This window comes from Miscanthus floridulus, chromosome 6 (assembly GCF_019320115.1).
Source record: "Miscanthus floridulus cultivar M001 chromosome 6, ASM1932011v1, whole genome shotgun sequence".
Lineage (NCBI taxonomy): Eukaryota > Viridiplantae > Streptophyta > Magnoliopsida > Poales > Poaceae > Miscanthus > Miscanthus floridulus.
The window spans coordinates 10,774,825-10,791,953 of record NC_089585.1 but is presented as its reverse complement, the minus strand read 5'-3'; the positions used below and the strand labels follow the sequence as shown (position 1 = coordinate 10,791,953).

Below are 17,129 nucleotides of genomic sequence, written 5' to 3'. Positions count from 1 at the left end.
GTGAAATTTCTTGCTACCATAATAGCAAATTGTTCTTTTTAAGGGGAGATGGAAAAACAACAGCCTCCGCAAAAACTCTCACATCATCAACAGCACCGCAAAGTATCAGATACATACTACCACCGTTCCAGAATATAGCTATATTTAGGTTTGTCCCAAGTCAATATCTCTAAATACCTCTAAAAATAATTTGTTTCAAATAGGAAGTGTTATATGTTATAATGGTTGGTTTCATGATGAATCCGTTAACATTATATATTTACGTTGTCACGCTTTATGATTTAAGGTAGCTATATTTTGGAACAGTATACTGGAAACACAATAGATACTGTAATGACAAGTAGAATAGGTTGACAAGCAATTCTTAACACAAGCGAACACATAATCCACCTAGAACGACAAACTTAAAATAACAAGCCATACATCACGACACACCATGATGACGACCAGGATTATTGAATAACTCAAGCAAGAGGGACACATATACTCGCCATACATCACAACACACCATGATGACGACCAGGATTATTGAATAACTCAAGCAAGAGGGACACATATACTCCTGTTCGGCTGCTTGTTACAGCCTCGGCTGCCGCTGCTCCAGCTGCTACTGCATGTGTTTTGCTGAGACTATATGCAACTGTTGGATGGCTGAAAGATGCCGGCTGCAATATGAGCAGCCGAACAGGACATAATGTTACATCTTTATTTTCAGGCTTTAAGCATTCCTAGCATCCTTCGCTTATCGCCTGTAAAAACATCCAGTGAAAACAGCATAAGCACTTGTGCACAAGACTGCATCGTTTATGCTTATCTAGACTTTTCGCATTATTAGCTATTAAAACTCAACTGGGTACAAAGAAAAAGAAAACTTCCTACATTGATCCACCTGAGGATCCTAAGGCTAAATCATCCTGAATTAATCATGCACCTAGTCATATTATCAGCAAGTATGGAAAACAAAGTAGTGCCTTAAATTAGAGCTATGTATTTCAAGCAGTTTGCATAACCATCCGCAATAGAAGAGTTAACCAGGTAAAACCAAAGCAATTAGAATGGATAAATAATAACAGCAGTGCATATGACAGAAGAATCCTCCAAATGCAGCTGATTGATAAAACCATGATTGAATGTCATCTATTCATAACATTCAACTAGATGACAGAAGCCACAATATTTATGCTTATCTTGTTTTTTCACATTCCTCAGTGCAACACCCCATGAACTAGAAAACCCAATGATCCCAGGCTTGCAAATCTTCCTCCACAAAAGCAGTCATAAGATCACTAAAGAAGAAGAAAACACTACTATTTGATCGCTAACGGTAGCCATTTTTGTTAGAAAAATATAAATGAAGCAGTTAATTTGCCACCAGGTGTGGATAATAAGGATCCACCTCCTTAGTTTATTGACAATTTTGCAGTTCTTTCACATTTTGAGGCCATCAGATCCAGATCCAACTGTTCAAATGCACCTTTGCTTAAATAACAACAATGCCCCACACCCCAACCTCTCTCAGACACTCTTTCTTTGTCTCATCCGCCATCTCCCCCTGCCCAGCTCCTGCAGCACACTGCTGCCCTTCACTGCCACTGATGCGAACCACTTGGCAAACGATACCCCAACCGCAGTCGCCACCCACCTGCCACTTCTCACCACTGCCAGCCAGCAAGCCTCCCCAGAGCTGCCGGTAAGGCTGCAAAACAAGGTAATGCCCAAATCCCCAACCCATCCCCATTTGCCAGTTCAAATAAAAGTGATGCAAGATCTCAGTCACCTGAGAACTAGCAAATCTATCAATTAAAAGCCAAGCAGATTTCAGTCAATATAAACTGAAAACACAGTTGATTACAAAGTAGCTGAATGTAAATCACATATCAATTTAATTGTTCTGATTAACTACTCCATTATACTTAGCAGTTAGAAAGGGATCAATTAAAACCATAGAACATTGCATTTCCTTTAGGGACAGATGCTCTAAAATAATGGCATACCTGTGCTCGGTTTAATATACTTGGCAATGCCAGTAGGGCAATACATGTGAGATGCACATGGCTGCCATTCAACGCCAAACTCAGCTGTGCCTAGCAGTGTCTTGTTCCTGGTGTCAACAGCGAGCATCCATCCCTCGGGCTCGGGGTGCTGGTATTTTTTCCTGGCCATCAGGTAAACAATACCTTGATGATCAGCAGCAGCAGAGATGTCTGGAGCAGGGTGGGACACCAATAGGTTGTGCAAGGCTTGGCCTGATGCGGAACCAAGCAGTCCAGATTGCAGCAACTCTGACTTGATCTGGGTGTCGATTGTGATGTCAGAAGCTTGGATCCTGCAATCCCTGCGCCAATCCTTCCAGGAGCTTGTCATGGCAGTGTTGGTATATGTGAGGATCGTCCAGTCGTGCATTTGGTATGAGAGAGACCCTGCTGTTTCAACGTTACCCGGGACCAAAGTGGCCTTAGTTTCCAAATGAACAAGCTTGAGGCAGTCCTCGGGGTTGTCACCACCTCCACCTCCCCCTCCCTTGACGAAGGCAATACCCCGAAAGGGGATTGGAGAGCCTAGTTCAGTGCCCAGGCCATTGTCGCAGCTCACCAGGTCCAGCGGCACAGGCAGAGGCACACCACGGAGCGTGGGCTCGTCGCGGAGCACATCGCAGAGAAGGATGCCGTGCCAGAGATCGACCCATCCCATGGTGCCGGCTTCACCTCCTATAGAAATCACGGTGCTCGTCTCGTGGTACAGGAGGCGACCGCAGTTCTTGGGGATCATCAGCGGGAACCTGCGCTGTGGCTCCGTCACTGACACCTTCCGATAGATCCATTCCATTGGGTTCTCACTGTGGAAGATGTGGAGGTCGTAGAGCGGTGAGCCCGTGGCGGGCTCCAACACGGCGACGGTGTAGTTGGCGCCGCGGCTAAGTAGACCAACGTCGTCGTCGTGGAAGAAGGGATGCGGACGCAGGAGCCGCTGAAGCGACGGTTGCCTTTCGTTGCCGGCCCGGTAGACAAAATAGTCGGAGTCGTCCACCGAGGAGGCTCCATCGTGCGGAGAACCAACGGCGACACGGAGGAGGAAGAGATCCTCCACCATGCGGATGACGCGGGGGGGAACGGTGAGGGTTAGGTCTGGGCAGTGCACGTAGAGCTTGGAGGGGAGCGGCGGCCTCGCAGGGCACAAGGATACCTCGATTTTGTCGTGGTTGCTGGTGGTAGTGCTGGCGGTGGTGAAGCTCCTATGCTGGCCGAGATAGGCCTTGACGGCGAGGAGGAGGCAATCAGGCTGAGAGAGGAGGAGGCGGTCAGGCTGAGAGGAGGACATGGTGGGAGAAGATGGGGGATCGAGGAGGGAGCGGCGGTGGGGAGGGGGAGTTTAGTTAGGGTTGGCGGTGGTGAAGCTCCTATGCTGGCCGAGATAGGCCTTGACGGCGAGGAGGAGGCAATCAGGCTGAGAGAGGAGGCGGCGGTCAGGCTGAGAGGAGGACATGGTGGGAGAAGATGGGGGATCGAAGAGGGAGCGGCGGTGGGGAGGGGGAGTTTAGTTAGGGTTCGGAAGATCTATTTATATAGCTAAAATATATGTTTAGGGCTGGGCCGATATGGACCTAGTTCCTTTGAGAATATGGTCATGCCGCTCTGTTAATGGCCCAAAATCGTGTGTGGGTACGACTTCCGGCCCATGCATGCATAACTCGGCCTAATCCGGTTCGGAAATACAAAGGAATACCTAGCCCAATACGGAGGGGAGAATACAAATAGAAATCGATTTCCACGTCTCTCACCTGCGGAATAACGTAACGTGAAATCTCTCTACTTAGTAAATCCTTATTATTAATTATACTACCGTACGAATTTTTTTTATTTTAACACTTTTTTTAAACTATTTATAAATCTAACATGGGATTTTTTTTAAAAAAAACTAACCCTTTTGGTCGCGCCAAGCCCCATGGCGCGGCAAATGCACTCTGCCACGCCAGGCTTCGCCGCGCCGCCATGCATGGCGCGGCATTGCCGCGCCACCCCGTGTTTCTTCAAATGCCCGGGAGCATGGGTAACTATTATTACTATTTATTTATTAAATATGTTTCTCTTCTTTTCTATAACTTACAACAGATTTTTGTTACAGTCTTTCGAGGCCGAAGAAAACTGCGTGTTCACTAGTTGGGTCGATCCTCGACCTATCTATCCGCATCAGCATTGCATCTACTATCTGCAGGACCGTATCTTCGATCTAGAAAGGGAAGTTAGCAGCGGTAAGAAGGACGACGAAGACGATGACAACAGCAATGGTGCCGGTTCACAGAAGACACTCTACACTGATCCATATTGCAACTGCCCTTATCACAAGAAGAAGGGGCCTCCGCCACCATCGTCACCACCACCACCGCCTACAATAGGAGGATACTGTGGAGAAGGTGCAACGCAATTTGTTATGTGGGAGCACTACTAGGAATAACCTATGTTATTGACATGGTGCATCCATGTCATTGTTGTTTGATTTAATTACCTAAGGTATGTCAGGTTTGGTCAAGGACCTGTTTACCCTTGTTTGGCAGAGGTCCTCATATGCCATTTTTTGTGTTGTGTGTTTTCAATTATATATTACTCTTGTTGTTTAGCTTTTAATTCCAGTACGTGAACTCGTTTTATTACCTCTGCAATACTGAAATGAATATTATGACCAAAAGTATAGGAAACAAGAACACAGTAGAAAGATGCAATACATGACAACATAATGAAAAGTCCAGTACATGTCAACAAAATGAAAACTCCCGTGCATGAAAACACAGTGGAAAGAGCAATACTAAACAATATTGTTCATGACTGAACCATACAACCAGCAAACCTAGCAGACTACTGAGTGCAACGAGGCCACTTTCCCTTTCTCAAGGCATCGGGATTCTCCTCTATTGCTGCTGTAACACCTCTGATGTTACGAGCTCGCTAAGCACCGAGATTTGGACCTAAGAAAAATTACCGAACAAGTTCCTCGGTTTTTAAGATTTAAACTCTCACGAAATGATGAACAACTCTTATGTAATTTACCTTCTAGTTGAGAGGAATCAAATAAAAACCTAAGTAATTCATTTAGTGCATAAAACTGTTAGTGAAAATCCTAATAAGAAAAATATGATACATAGCTTTAATTGTTGGGCATGAAAAACTATTTTTATAAACAAAAATCAAATATCACTTGTATGTAGCGTTTAAATAAAGTTTAGAGTGCAAGTGAAGTAGGTGGAAATGTAACATTCATTTTGGGAGAATAAATACTATTAGTTAGTATTTTGGGAGTTCAGAAATCAAACTTGGAATTAAGGAGGATCATTTTCGTTGTTAACTAATACTTGAGTTTATGTTAAAAGTATCATTCTTTGGCGAATTATATTGAACAAACGGGTTAAATAATTCTTAGATGTTTTGTTTCTATGAGTTAGCATGAAGTATGAGCTAGGTCATGACATGTTGTCTAGTTGAAATTGACGAGGCTTAGATCGTTTAAAAATTCAACCAAAAGTGTTGAGGAAGGTTAGTTCTAATCGAACATCGAATTCGTTGTCCGAAATGATAATGGACAATGCTATGTTGTCATTTAAATTTTAACAAAAATGCTTAAGCGATGGCTTCATATTTTGACATCGTTGGTCGCACCAAGGTCAGTGCACGGGCTTGGTATAAGTAGTTGTGGTGTTGGGTGGTGCGTTGCTAGCGCAAAAATTCTCCGAACTACGTTGGAACGCGCTGCGAACTATGGTTCAGTGCCCGGTTCGCGAACCGCCATCCCGCGTGATGAACTCATGTTGGCACCTCCCTATCTCGCTCTCTAGTCGCTCTCTGGATGTGAGGTTTGTTTCGCCAGCTAGGTGTTAGTACTGACTTTAGGTTAGTGGAACTGGTTGAACCCGAGTTGAGTTGATCAGTAGCTTTTGTATCGCTTTAAAAACCGTGCACATCACCGCTCGTTGTGGCGCAGCCCGTGTCCACGGTCATCGCACGCACTGTCGTTCTGGCCCTTTCTTGGCCATGGTCATGCCGTGGTTGGCCTTGCGGGCTGTCGGCCACGCGTCGAGATGGGGTGGCCTCGGCCGCCACCGCGGGCTGACTGCGCTGCCAGGCTACCGTGGCGTGGCCATCACGTGCGTGCTGCTGGCAAAGCCGCGCACGAGCCAAGTTGTGGCCGCTCAGCCGCTGGACCGACATGGTGCCCGTCTCACCGCTCGAACCACCTACCAAGCCAAGCTCGATGCCATCGCATAGCCTGCTGCATCACGACGTCGCGCTGCTGTGTGCGCGTGGCCACACGCGGACACACCTTAATGGCTCTGTCTGGGCACTGGCAGACGCGCCGCTTCCTGAATTATAATGCGCGGACTATGGCATCCTAGCTCAATTCAGCGCCATTGTAGCAAGGACTCATAACCAACTAGCCATTCCGACCACACCAGTTGCCTTAGATGCCCTCCATCGCGTAAATTCGAGGTTCTGCTCATCGCGGGCCATGTCACCGCCGTGACCGGGAACGGGGAAGAAAGGTAGGATTACATCGGTAATAGTTCAATTTCTCATGGCTCTGAGCTCATCTCGACTCCCTACAACTGATGCTCGCGCCATTTGGGCCAGGGTGCTCACCATTGGTGCAGTGACGTGACGGTGCCACACCTGGAGCGCTGTTGACCTCGCTGCGTGCACATGGCCAGACCACCTCAACACCCCTCTGCCTCAACTACCACCGCGGCATGAATTCCGATGAGCTGTTGATGCCTCTCCACCATCTCTACTCTTCCGGGAGTACGTAGGCTCATAGGAACGATCGTGCCATCGCCATGGAGTACTGCTTGCCGTTGCAGCTCATGTTAGTGCATCCCAGAGCCCCTAACCACCACCTATCCCTATGAATGAAGTCGTAGATGGTGATCAGCCTGCTATGGTGGTCGCGATAGGTCTAGCGTGGCCAGCGCAGCCACTATTGCCATCGGAGTGCTGCGCCGCCGCGTGTGGGCCTGCCAGGGACCGCCCCGTTGCGAAGGCGATCCTTGTCGGGGTGTTTTGTGCATAACTCTAGTCTAGTAAAATAGTACCGTCGATAGAATATCATCGGCAGTCCTCCGAGGGGTATCCCATGAAGGTAGATTGATCGGCAGAGGTGCGTGTAATCAAGAACAAGAAGGCAATAGAGACATAAGAGTTAGACAGGTTTGGGCCATCAGCGCGATGTAATACCCTACTCTTGTGGTCTGTTGGATTGTATTGATTTTGTATGATGTTGCGTGTTTTTGGAGGGGTGTCCCTGCCCACCTTATATAGTCTGGGGGGCAGGGTTATAAGTCGGTTGGGTCTAGGAGATAATCGGAAAGTAATAACATATTACAGGAATCATGGGATCATACGTATCCTAACAGATCTCGTAGTATCTTTAGGATATCTTCCCGGTGTCTTGCGGGGCGCGCCGAGCAGTGCCGTGCTCTGCAAGGCTTCATCTTGTGGGCTAGGCCACCCCTGGGGGCACAACCCATATAGTCTACCATGGGTATCTAGGGTCATACCCTCCACAGCTAGTCCCCGAGCGCCTTGTATCCGTTGTGCAACACCATCTTGAGCTTGTCCGAGCAGGTGCGAACAAAGTCGAGCAGTCAGACTCATAGTCCGACCACCATACTGAGTCACCGAGCAGTTGTGAACCGTCGCTGAGTAGTGTATCCCAAGTAAGGCTTGCCATAAGGATGTAAGGAGCTCAAGTTCAAAATCGAAAATTTCCTCACAGTGGACAAAGTGTGCCCACTTAGAGTCCAACCACGAGAAAGGGAGATAGTCTTCTTCAACTTCAGGAGGAGCGGAGTCTTCCAGATTAAAGCAAACACACTCACCGCAAGGTGAAGTGTGCCCACTTAGTCCTCGAGCCTGACAGTAGGTGACACAGTCATGTGGTGATAGGGTCCAAAGTAGAAGAAAAGCAGAAGACGAGCTGAGTAGGCAGCCAGTCCTCGGGCAGAGCCCCAACATGAGAAAAGCACATTCACCACAAGGTGAAGTGTGCCCACTTAGTCCCCGAGCCTGACAGTAGATGACGTGGTCACGTGGTGCCAGGGTCAGAAACAACAGTAACCAGAAGAAAATCTCATGCATGGTGAGAAACCAAGTCATAATGATGACGTAGTCCCCAAGCCACAAGTGAAAACCTTGGAAAATCAAATCGTGGAGAAAAAACCGGAGTAGTGGTTGTACAGTAGTGGTTACTGAGCCTTAATGGTATTGAGGAAAAGCCGGCGAATATTCGGTGTGCAGTAACAAGTTGCGGTGAAAAGTGGGCGATATGGGCTGCAGTTGCGTAGAAGCCTAGGTAACGACCCACCACGCCGCTTTGGAGAATTCAGAGAGGCGCAAATCATGGAGCGGTTTCTCAAAAACCCTTGAATGCGAAAAATGGGGAGGGTGCTTTATAACTGCGCCGCCGTACCCCGTGCTCCCACCTTTGCCACTTCACCACTTGTCTTCCTCCTCAGTCCTCGCGTTTCCGCCGCCAATCCCAAACCAGATTTGAGAGATGGCGCTGAAGAGGGGAGTTGGTAACCCAAAGAAAGCGGTCGCCGAATCAAGCCGTGACAAGGAATGGGTGCCATCACTCATGGGGGAGGCGGAGCTCAACGGGATGGTGGAGGCGGGCATTCTCCCTGACCGTGTCACCGTCGAATGGTGTCCGGCCAATGGTGAGCCCTACCCGATGCCGCATACCGACGAAGTCGTAATATTTGAAGATTATTTCTAGCTTGGATTAGGATTTTCTGTTCATCCTTTCTTGCGAGACCTGTTGGAGTTCTAGGGAGTGAATCTATGCAATCTACATCCCAACACCATCTTGCACATCTTCATTTTTATCCATTTCTGCGAGGCGTATCTCAGAATTCTTCCCCATTTTAACCTCTTTCGACACCTGTTCTGGCTGAAGAAGAAGGGCGGCGGTGGTTCCAGAGTGGTCGGCGGCGTGTATCTGCAACTCCATGACAGGATGGCTGGGGAGTACATCACTATGCTACTGGACACCTCACTGAAGAGGTGGAATGCCAGGTGGTTCTACATGAAGCAGAGTCATCCTGCCATCCGCTGTGATGTCGACCACATTCCGGAGAACTAGAGGAGCTGGTTGGAGAAGCCAAGCAGTGCTAATATGGATCAGGTGAGGGAGCTCCTCGGCCTGATAAAGGGCGTAAAGATGAACAGCGCACTAGTGGCGGCGAGCTTCATAGTGCGCTACGTCCAGCCCTGCAAGGAGAGGGCCCACGTGGGTTTTGATTTCAAGGGTGACACTGATGGCACCTGGGAGAGGACGGAGAGGCTGTCGAAGGAGGCTGTGATACACAGAGTAGTCGAACTATTCGCTCCAAACACCCCATTCAGCGTGTCAGGGCAGACGAGAGCCTTCAACTGCACGAACCCACCTCCTCAGGTAAAAGTTTCAACTGTTTGTTCCTAATCCTTTTCATCATGTACCGTTGCCGAGTAGTGAACTGATTCACTTGTGGAAAGATCCATTCGTAGGAACGAGCAGCGTACTTCTCGGGCGTGCTGAGGAGCAATTGACTAAAAGCAGTGGATGCTCGACCAACCACTAAGCCAGAGGAAGGTGTCATCAGCGCCTCGTCGGAGTCTGGAGGCACAGGCGCTGGTCAGACGGAGAGTCCCCCTGGTGTCGGAGAAAGTCCAGGGGAAAAGGGTGGCGATAGATGAGCCGGCCCACAAGAAGAGAAAGACGGTGGGTGTAGCTCCCCGCAAGTCGGGAGGCATCTCACTTGGTGGCGATCAGACCACTCGGACGCAGAGTGCGGCGATGTTCGAGTGGTCGGACGACGACGAGGCTCTAATAGCTCCTCCTCTGAGCAGTGAGGCGCCACCACACAACACGCGCGCAGAGGTGCAGTCGAAAGGAGGGGAGGGAGTCCCCGAGCAATAGGCAAAGGGAGTCCCCGAGCAGCAGGCGAAGGGAGTCCCCGAGCGATAGGCGGAGGAGAGGCCAATGACGGGGGCCATGAGACCTCCAGCCCAGGGCATGCGGGTTGACCCTAGAGCCATGCATGGGTGCTCAGGGAGGTAGCATCGGTTTAGAATCGTGCACCGGGAGGCCGACGTGTAAGTATCCTTGCCTTGGATTCATTTTGCTATTGGATCCTTACAGTTGCGGTGATTGACGAGCTAATCTGATGTAGAGCGAGGCATATGGAGGATCTGAATCCATCCATCTAGACTAGCGAGCAGCTAGGGGCTGGTCTCGGTGTGGAGGCAATGCCGATAGACCCCGTCCTGGAGTCCTCGGGTGCTCGGTGGCCTATGGAGGATTCGGCGGCCGATGCGACAGAGATGCTAGGAGCGACGGCGGGAGCCACTAAATCTTCGAAGGCGGGAGCTGGAGCTACCAACGTCGTGCTAGAGTCTGGGGTAGGGAGGCTGGTGGTGCCAGAAGAGCAGGTGACACTCCCTGAGACGTCAGAGGGCGTGGTCGGACACATTGTGCGACCACTGAGCCCCCAGGTGGCGCCACCAGATGTGGAGGAAGAGGATGAGGTGGAGGAGATTGAGCGTGAGGAATCTCGACCTTAGCCATCCAGATCCTCCGCAAGTGGGGGATGAAGTGGTGGTCGTGAAAGAGGAGGACACCACCAGGGAGGTCAGGAGGCTAGAGTCCACCCTTTCCACAGCCATGAAGCAAATCAAGGTTAGTATTGCGTCGGCAATGTCTGTCTTTGATGTTGGAGATTGGAGTTCTTCATGGTCTTGGTGCTTTTGTAGGGCATAGCATGAACTATCGTACACCGACAGTAGCTGATCAAGAGGATGGAGCCCCTTGCCGAGGAGAACGTGAAGCTAAAGGAGGTGGTAAAGCTGATGGAGAAGAATGTTAAGAGGGCCTAGCATGAGCAGGTTCTTGCTGAGTCCAATGCAAGGACCTAGAGTACTAGAAGGGCATCCTATCTGAGCAGCTGGCCACCATCTCTGAGCAGCTAATGAGTGTTTTTGAGCAGCTAGAGCACAAATCTGAGCAGCTAAGAAACATCTCCGAGCATAGAAAGGTATGGCAGATCGGCGAATTTGCTTTACATTGCCGAACAGTCTTAATGTTGCTGACGATCGTCACTTTTGTAGAGCAAGATGCAGAGCTCAGCCAGTTGCGTCAGGTCATCAGTCAGCTCCAGGAGAAGAGGAAAGCATCTGGGTGAGTGGAGAAACTGACTGAGGAGCTGAAAGGTGAGTAGTTGGTGGTTGGAGTTGTTGCTGAAGTGACTTCTTCGTTTGACGGATCCCTTTGGTGCCTATAGAATATCGCCAAAGGACCAGGGCGCAGTTCGATGTGCTGGAGCTAGAGGCGCAAACCTCGAGGAGAAAGCTTGACACCATGGTGGCCGGAGTTAGGTCGCTGCTTGACTACATCGACATGGAGGCAGCTCCTCAGCCCGATGAGAGGCCGCCTCATCTGGACACCATCATCGATAGGTGCAAGGTGGCATGGGAGAACTTCAAGAGCTTCAACCGAGACACCACTGTCTCCACCGTGACCCATGCCCTGGTGGTAGTCCAGTCTCATTACCCTGCCATCGATCTTCGAGTGATAGGGGCTGGATTTGCTAGAGGGACGGGTGTGACGAAGCAGCAGCAGTTGGAGGATGAGGTGGCGGACGCGGCAAAGAAGCTGGCCGATGACGTTGATCTGTTCAGCAAGGTGGACAAAGAGGGCCAAACGCAATGACCTTCTCAAAAAGTATCATGTATAGAACATCTGGAGAGGATAGTTAAATGCGCTATGGCGTAGACAAACATTTATGTATGTGTATAAATGTTGTAAAGTGACATATGCTTGTTTATGCAGTTTGCCAGCACTTTCAGCGAAAAATCAATGTAGTGTTAACCGTAATGCAATTATACATGGTATAAGTAGCGTCCAAGCAGTCAGTTCGTTACTAAGCTCTTGGCCTTGGCTAGCCCATATTCCATAACATCGAGCGCGGAGCCCGTGCATGTGTAGGAGGAACAGACGTGACCGAGGAATCGTAGCCGACCACCCATAACGCAGTGCATGGAGCCCGTAGCACGTGTAGGGAGAGATCGGAGACTGGGTTTTCTCCAAAGAACACAGAGCGGAACGTGTGCTGCTCAATGGTTGGCAAAATATCTTAGAGATATTTTAGTATGGAGAAACGTGGCAGAGCTTTTATGGAGATCACGTATATTTGTCGGAGTTTGTTAATGAGTAACTTAGAGCTAGCGACCACAAATGGAGATTAAACCGTAGTGGATAAATAATGGAGACAAATTATGGCGACAAAAACTTCATTCATTATGGAGTGGAGAGTACATATCTGGAGCATTTCAAGGATAGAAACATATAAGGTGCTCGATGTGCCACGAATTGGGGATATCGATTTCGTCCAGGTCGCATAGCCGGTAAGACCCTGGTTGGGTAACCTTTTTGACCATGTAAGGCCCTTCCCAGGGCGAGGAGAGCTTGTGCATCCCTTCTGTTTTCTGTTTTCTGCGGAGAATGAGGTCGCCAAAAGCAAATAAATGACCTTTTATGTTGCGATTGTAGTATCTTCGCAAACCTTCTAGGTATTTGGCTGTGCGGATGCAAGTGATCAAGCATTCTTCTTCGGCCCTATCGACGTCCTATGTCCGAACAGCTATGGCTTGCTCTTTGTTACAATGTTCCACCCTAGGTGCTCGGAAGGCAATGTCTGCTGGAAGTATGGCTTCTGAGCCGTAGACCAAAAAGTATGGAGACACACCAGTGTCGCAACTAGCTTGAGTGCATAGTCCCCAGACCATAGCTGGGAGCTCTTTGAGCCATCTGCCCGGATTCTTTTCCTCTTTCTGATATAGCCTTTTTTTGAGGGCATCAAGGATCATGCCGTTCGCCCGTTTGACTTGGCCATTGGCTCTAGGATGGGCAACAGAGACGTATTTGATGGAGATACATCGGTCTTCGCAGAAGTCCCAAAAATGATGACCAGTGAATGTAGTTCTGAGGTCAGTGATAATGCTATTCGAGAGACTGAATCTATGGATGATATCTTGGAAGAGCTCGACTGCCTTCTTTGCAGTAGCCGAAACAAGCGGTTTGTATTCAATCCACTTGGATAACTTGTCAATGGCGACTACACGTACCAAAAACCACCTGGCACTGGCTTGAAAGGCCCAATCATGTCTAGTCCCTAGCATGCGAAAGGCCAAGAAGTTGGGATGGTCTATAATTCTTGCGCCAGCACGTGTATCTGCTTGGAGAAAAGTTGACATCCTTCACAACGTTGGACGAGGTCTTCTGTGTCGGCGATGGCCGTGGGCCAATAAAAACCAGCTTGGAAAGCTTTGTCCACCAGGTTTCTCGAGGCTGCGTGATTGTCATAGGAACCAGAGTGAATTTCGAGAAGTAGTTTCACTCCTTCTTCTTGGGTGACGTATTTCTGCAGTATCCCTTCCTTGGCACTTTTCCTCATCAAGTTCCCATCTACCAGCATGTAATGCTTGCTGCGATGGATTAGGTGTTCAATTTTGGTCTTGTCGGTGGGTACGTTGATGCTGGTGAGGTACTTGATGAACTGTTCCCTCCAATCGGCGGCCAGTGAAGGTACTGCAAGTACCAGCTGCTCGGCAGGGGGGGGGGGATTTCTTGAACTTCCTTCTCTTCCTTAATGGATGGCGTAAAGAGGTCTTGAATGAAAACCCCAGGCATAATCATGGCGCGAGAAGATCCTATCTTAGATAGGTGGTCAGCGAGCTGATTTTGATCTCGTACCACGTGGTGGTACTCGATACCGTAGAACTTCCTCTCGAGTTTCCTGATTTCGACGTAATATGCGTCCATCTTCTCACTGGAATAGGACCAGTGTTTGTTGAGCTGGTTGATGACTAGCGCAGAGTCTTCGTATACCATGAGGCATTTGACACCGAGCTCGATGGCTATACGAAGTCTGTGGAGACATGCTTCATATTCGGCGGCGTTGTTGGAGGCTAGAAAATGAATTCAGAGAACATATCGGAGCTTGTCCTTGGTCGGTGTAATGAATAAAATGCCAGCACCAGCACCATTGATATTGAGGGCACCATCAAAGTACATCACCTAGTGCTCGGGGCAAGTAGTGGGGATGGGCTCTTGGATCTCAGTCCACTCAGCAACGAAGTCAGCGAGCGCCTGTGACTTGATGGTAGGCCTGCTTCTGAATTCAAAGGAGTAAGTGCTGAGCTCGATAGCCCACTTGATGATGCGGCCATTGGCCTCTTTGGTGTGGAGGATGTCCCACAGACGAAACTCGGTGACCACGGCAATCTTGTAGTACTCGAAGTAATGGCGGAGCTTGCACAACGTGATTAGAATGGCGTATAGCAGTTTCTGAACTTGAGGATAACGAGTTTTAGACCCATTAAGGACCTCGCTGATGAAGTAGATCGGACGTTGTACCTTGTAGGCATGCCCGGCTTCCTAGCGCTCGACAACGATAGCTGTGCTAACGACGCGAGAAGTTGTGGCGATGTAGATCAGTAGGGTTTCGTCTGGTCGAGGCGCCGTCATAATTGGAGGCTTCATTAGAAACAACTTGAGCTGCTCAAAAGATGTATCTACCTCCTCCGACTAGGAGAAGCGCTCGGAGGCCTTGAGGAGTTTGGAGAACGGTAGTCCCTTTTCGTTGAGGCGCGATATAAAGCAGCTGAGAGCAACCATGCAGCCTGTGAGCTTCTGTATATCCTTTATGTAGGTTGGGCGTTTCATGTTGGTGATGGCGGAGACCTTGTCAGGGTTGGGTTCGATGCCACGGGCGCTGACGATGTAGCCTAAGAGTATGCCGGATGGAACTCCAAAGATGCACTTTGAAGGGTTCAACTTCCATCTGTATCTTTTCAAGTTGGCAAATGTATCTTCAAGGTCGGTGATGAGATTGTCGGCGGTTTTGGATTTGACGACCACATCATCGATGTAAGCTTTGACGTTGCGGCCTATCTGTTGGTCAAGGCACATCTGGATGTCCCTTTGGTAGGTCGCCTCGGCGTTCTTGAGTCCAAAGGACATGGTGGTATAGTAATACGCACCGAAAGACATGATGAATGACATCTTGATCTGGTCGTCTTCTTTGAGGGATATCTAGTGATAGCCAGAGTAATAGTCGAGAAAGGAGAGTAGTTCGTAGCCGGTGGTGGAGTCTACAACCTCATCTATCTGAGGAAGACCAAAGGGGTCTTTAGGGCAGTGTTTGTTGAGATCAGTGTAATCAACGCACATTCTCCATTCTTTATTCTTTTTTGAATAAGAACAGGGTTTGCTAACCACTCTGGATGATACACTTCTTTAATAAATCCGGTAGCTAGGAGCCATTTTATTTCTACCCTAATAGTCTCCTTCTTGTCTGGCGTGAATCGTCAGAGTTTCTGCTTGATCGGTTTGGCGGTCGGCGAGACATTCAAGGAGTGCTCGATCTTCTCCCGTGGTACCCCCGACATGTCTGCTGGTTTCCAAGCAAACACGTTGGCATTGGCACATAGGAAGGAGATGAGCATGCTTTCCTATTTGGGGTCGAGTTGAGCCCCAATCTTGATGATCTTGGAGGGGTCGTCGAGGCTGAGGCTGACCTCCTTTGTTTCCTTGGACTTGGCAGAGGCATGTGGAGGCTCTAGCGCTAGGATCTCTAGGTCATCGGTGGGCACCGTCTTGGCGTCGGTGACCACACTAGCCATATGGATGGAGAGGTCGGTGGCTTCGGCGAGGGCGAGACTCTCTGTCTTGTAGGCGTAGGCGAAGGAGAGGTTGGCCCATAGGGCAAGAACTCCTAAAGGTGAAGGCATCTTCAACACTAGATAGTGTAGGATCTACAGGAAGATAAAGAAGGCCTAGAGGGGGGTGAATAGGCCTGTAAAAATTCAACTCAAAACTCTATTAGAACAGAGGGCGGCACTGCCGGCCTTATAGGGTGGCACTGCCGCACTATGAAAAATAATCTAACACAGTTGAGATTTAACAGATATGAACCTGACCCCACTAGTTGCTTAATCCTGCTATATTAAGCCAAGATCCAGTTCGAAGACTGAATACCACAGAAACTTCACACAACAGTGAATCGAGCAACTAAACCCTAACAACAGCTAGCAACAAGGTAAACAACAGTATAGTAAAGATGAAGCACACGAGACACAAGATTTATCCCGTGGTTCAGCTCACCACTAAGGTTTGCCTAAGTCCACGTTGTTGAGGAAGCCACAAAAGGCTTGAGCTTGCCACCAAGGCTTGCCTTACCCTCGTTCTCAAATCAAGAGAGTGAACTCTTGAGGTGAGGGGTGATTTCTTAGCTTTTGAATGAGGTTACAAACCTCCCAAGGCTGCCACACAAGTTGGCAAGCACAAGGGCGATGCCTAGCCAGCTAGGAGCAAGCTCCAAGAGTAATAAACCCTAGAACCACCAGCCAAACGTGAACCAAATGCTCTTAGACTTTGGGAATCAGTGGATCTTCTCTCCAATCGAGTTTTGCTTCCTTTTCTCTCAAGTTTTGATGGTTGGAATCAAGGATTAGCTTGAGGGATGGAGGAGCAACAATGGAGGAGAGAGGTGAGCTTTGGTTCTATCTTATTTCGAGCTGAATGACTCAGTGGAGAAGATGACCATTGTGGGCCGGGCCTGAAGGGTATAAATACCCTCCGAGCACAACGGTCAGTTATGGGCGGCACTGCCGCCCTAGCCAAAACAGGTAATATGATATCAAAGTTGGCTGGCTGTTTTGACTAGGTGGGAGGATGTAGATCTATGAATTTGAGCATCTGATTCAACAGTTGACCAACTGTCCTAAAATCCCTCTTAATAGTACGACTTTCCCTAAACTCAAATTCAAAACACAAACGAATTTAAACCTCCTTTGAGCTAGGTCTGGCCACCTTTTGTAATTAGGACACCTACAACCTGTACATCATCCTCATTCTTTGATTCCCTGCTTGTCATCTTGATAAATCTTATTAGTCCTCTAATTTGGTGGTCATCAATACCAAAACCCACAATAGGGCTTGATTGCACTTACAATCTCTCCCTTTTTGGTAATTGATGACAACCCAATTAGAGCTTACAAATGATATGAAATCTAAACTGAGATTTTTGAACCATGGGTGTAGGAGCC

General features: G+C 48.7%; 1 protein-coding gene across 1 annotated transcript; it reads right to left on the bottom strand.

Moving 5' to 3' along the window:
• Positions 1 to 326: 326 nt before the first annotated feature.
• LOC136457612 (uncharacterized) lies at positions 327 to 3,537 on the bottom strand. The gene is made up of 2 exons (XM_066457641.1): positions 1,995 to 3,537; positions 327 to 749 (listed from the first exon to the last, which is right to left on the bottom strand). The coding sequence occupies exons 1-2, from the start codon at positions 3,316 to 3,318 to the stop codon at positions 712 to 714; spliced, it is 1,362 nt and encodes a 453-aa protein (XP_066313738.1). The 5' UTR covers positions 3,319 to 3,537; the 3' UTR covers positions 327 to 711.
• Between the last annotated feature and the right edge of the window lie 13,592 nt (positions 3,538 to 17,129).

Bases quoted from the DNA above. Each gene is read 5' to 3' on its own strand.
- LOC136457612 (XM_066457641.1), bottom strand. From the start codon at position 3,318: ATGTCCTCCTCTCAGCCTGACCGCCTCCTCCTCTCTCAGCCTGATTGC. The intron at 750-1,994 runs GTATGCCATTAT...ATGTTTTTACAG, and splicing joins GTATATTAAACCGAGCACAG to GCGATAAGCGAAGGATGCTA.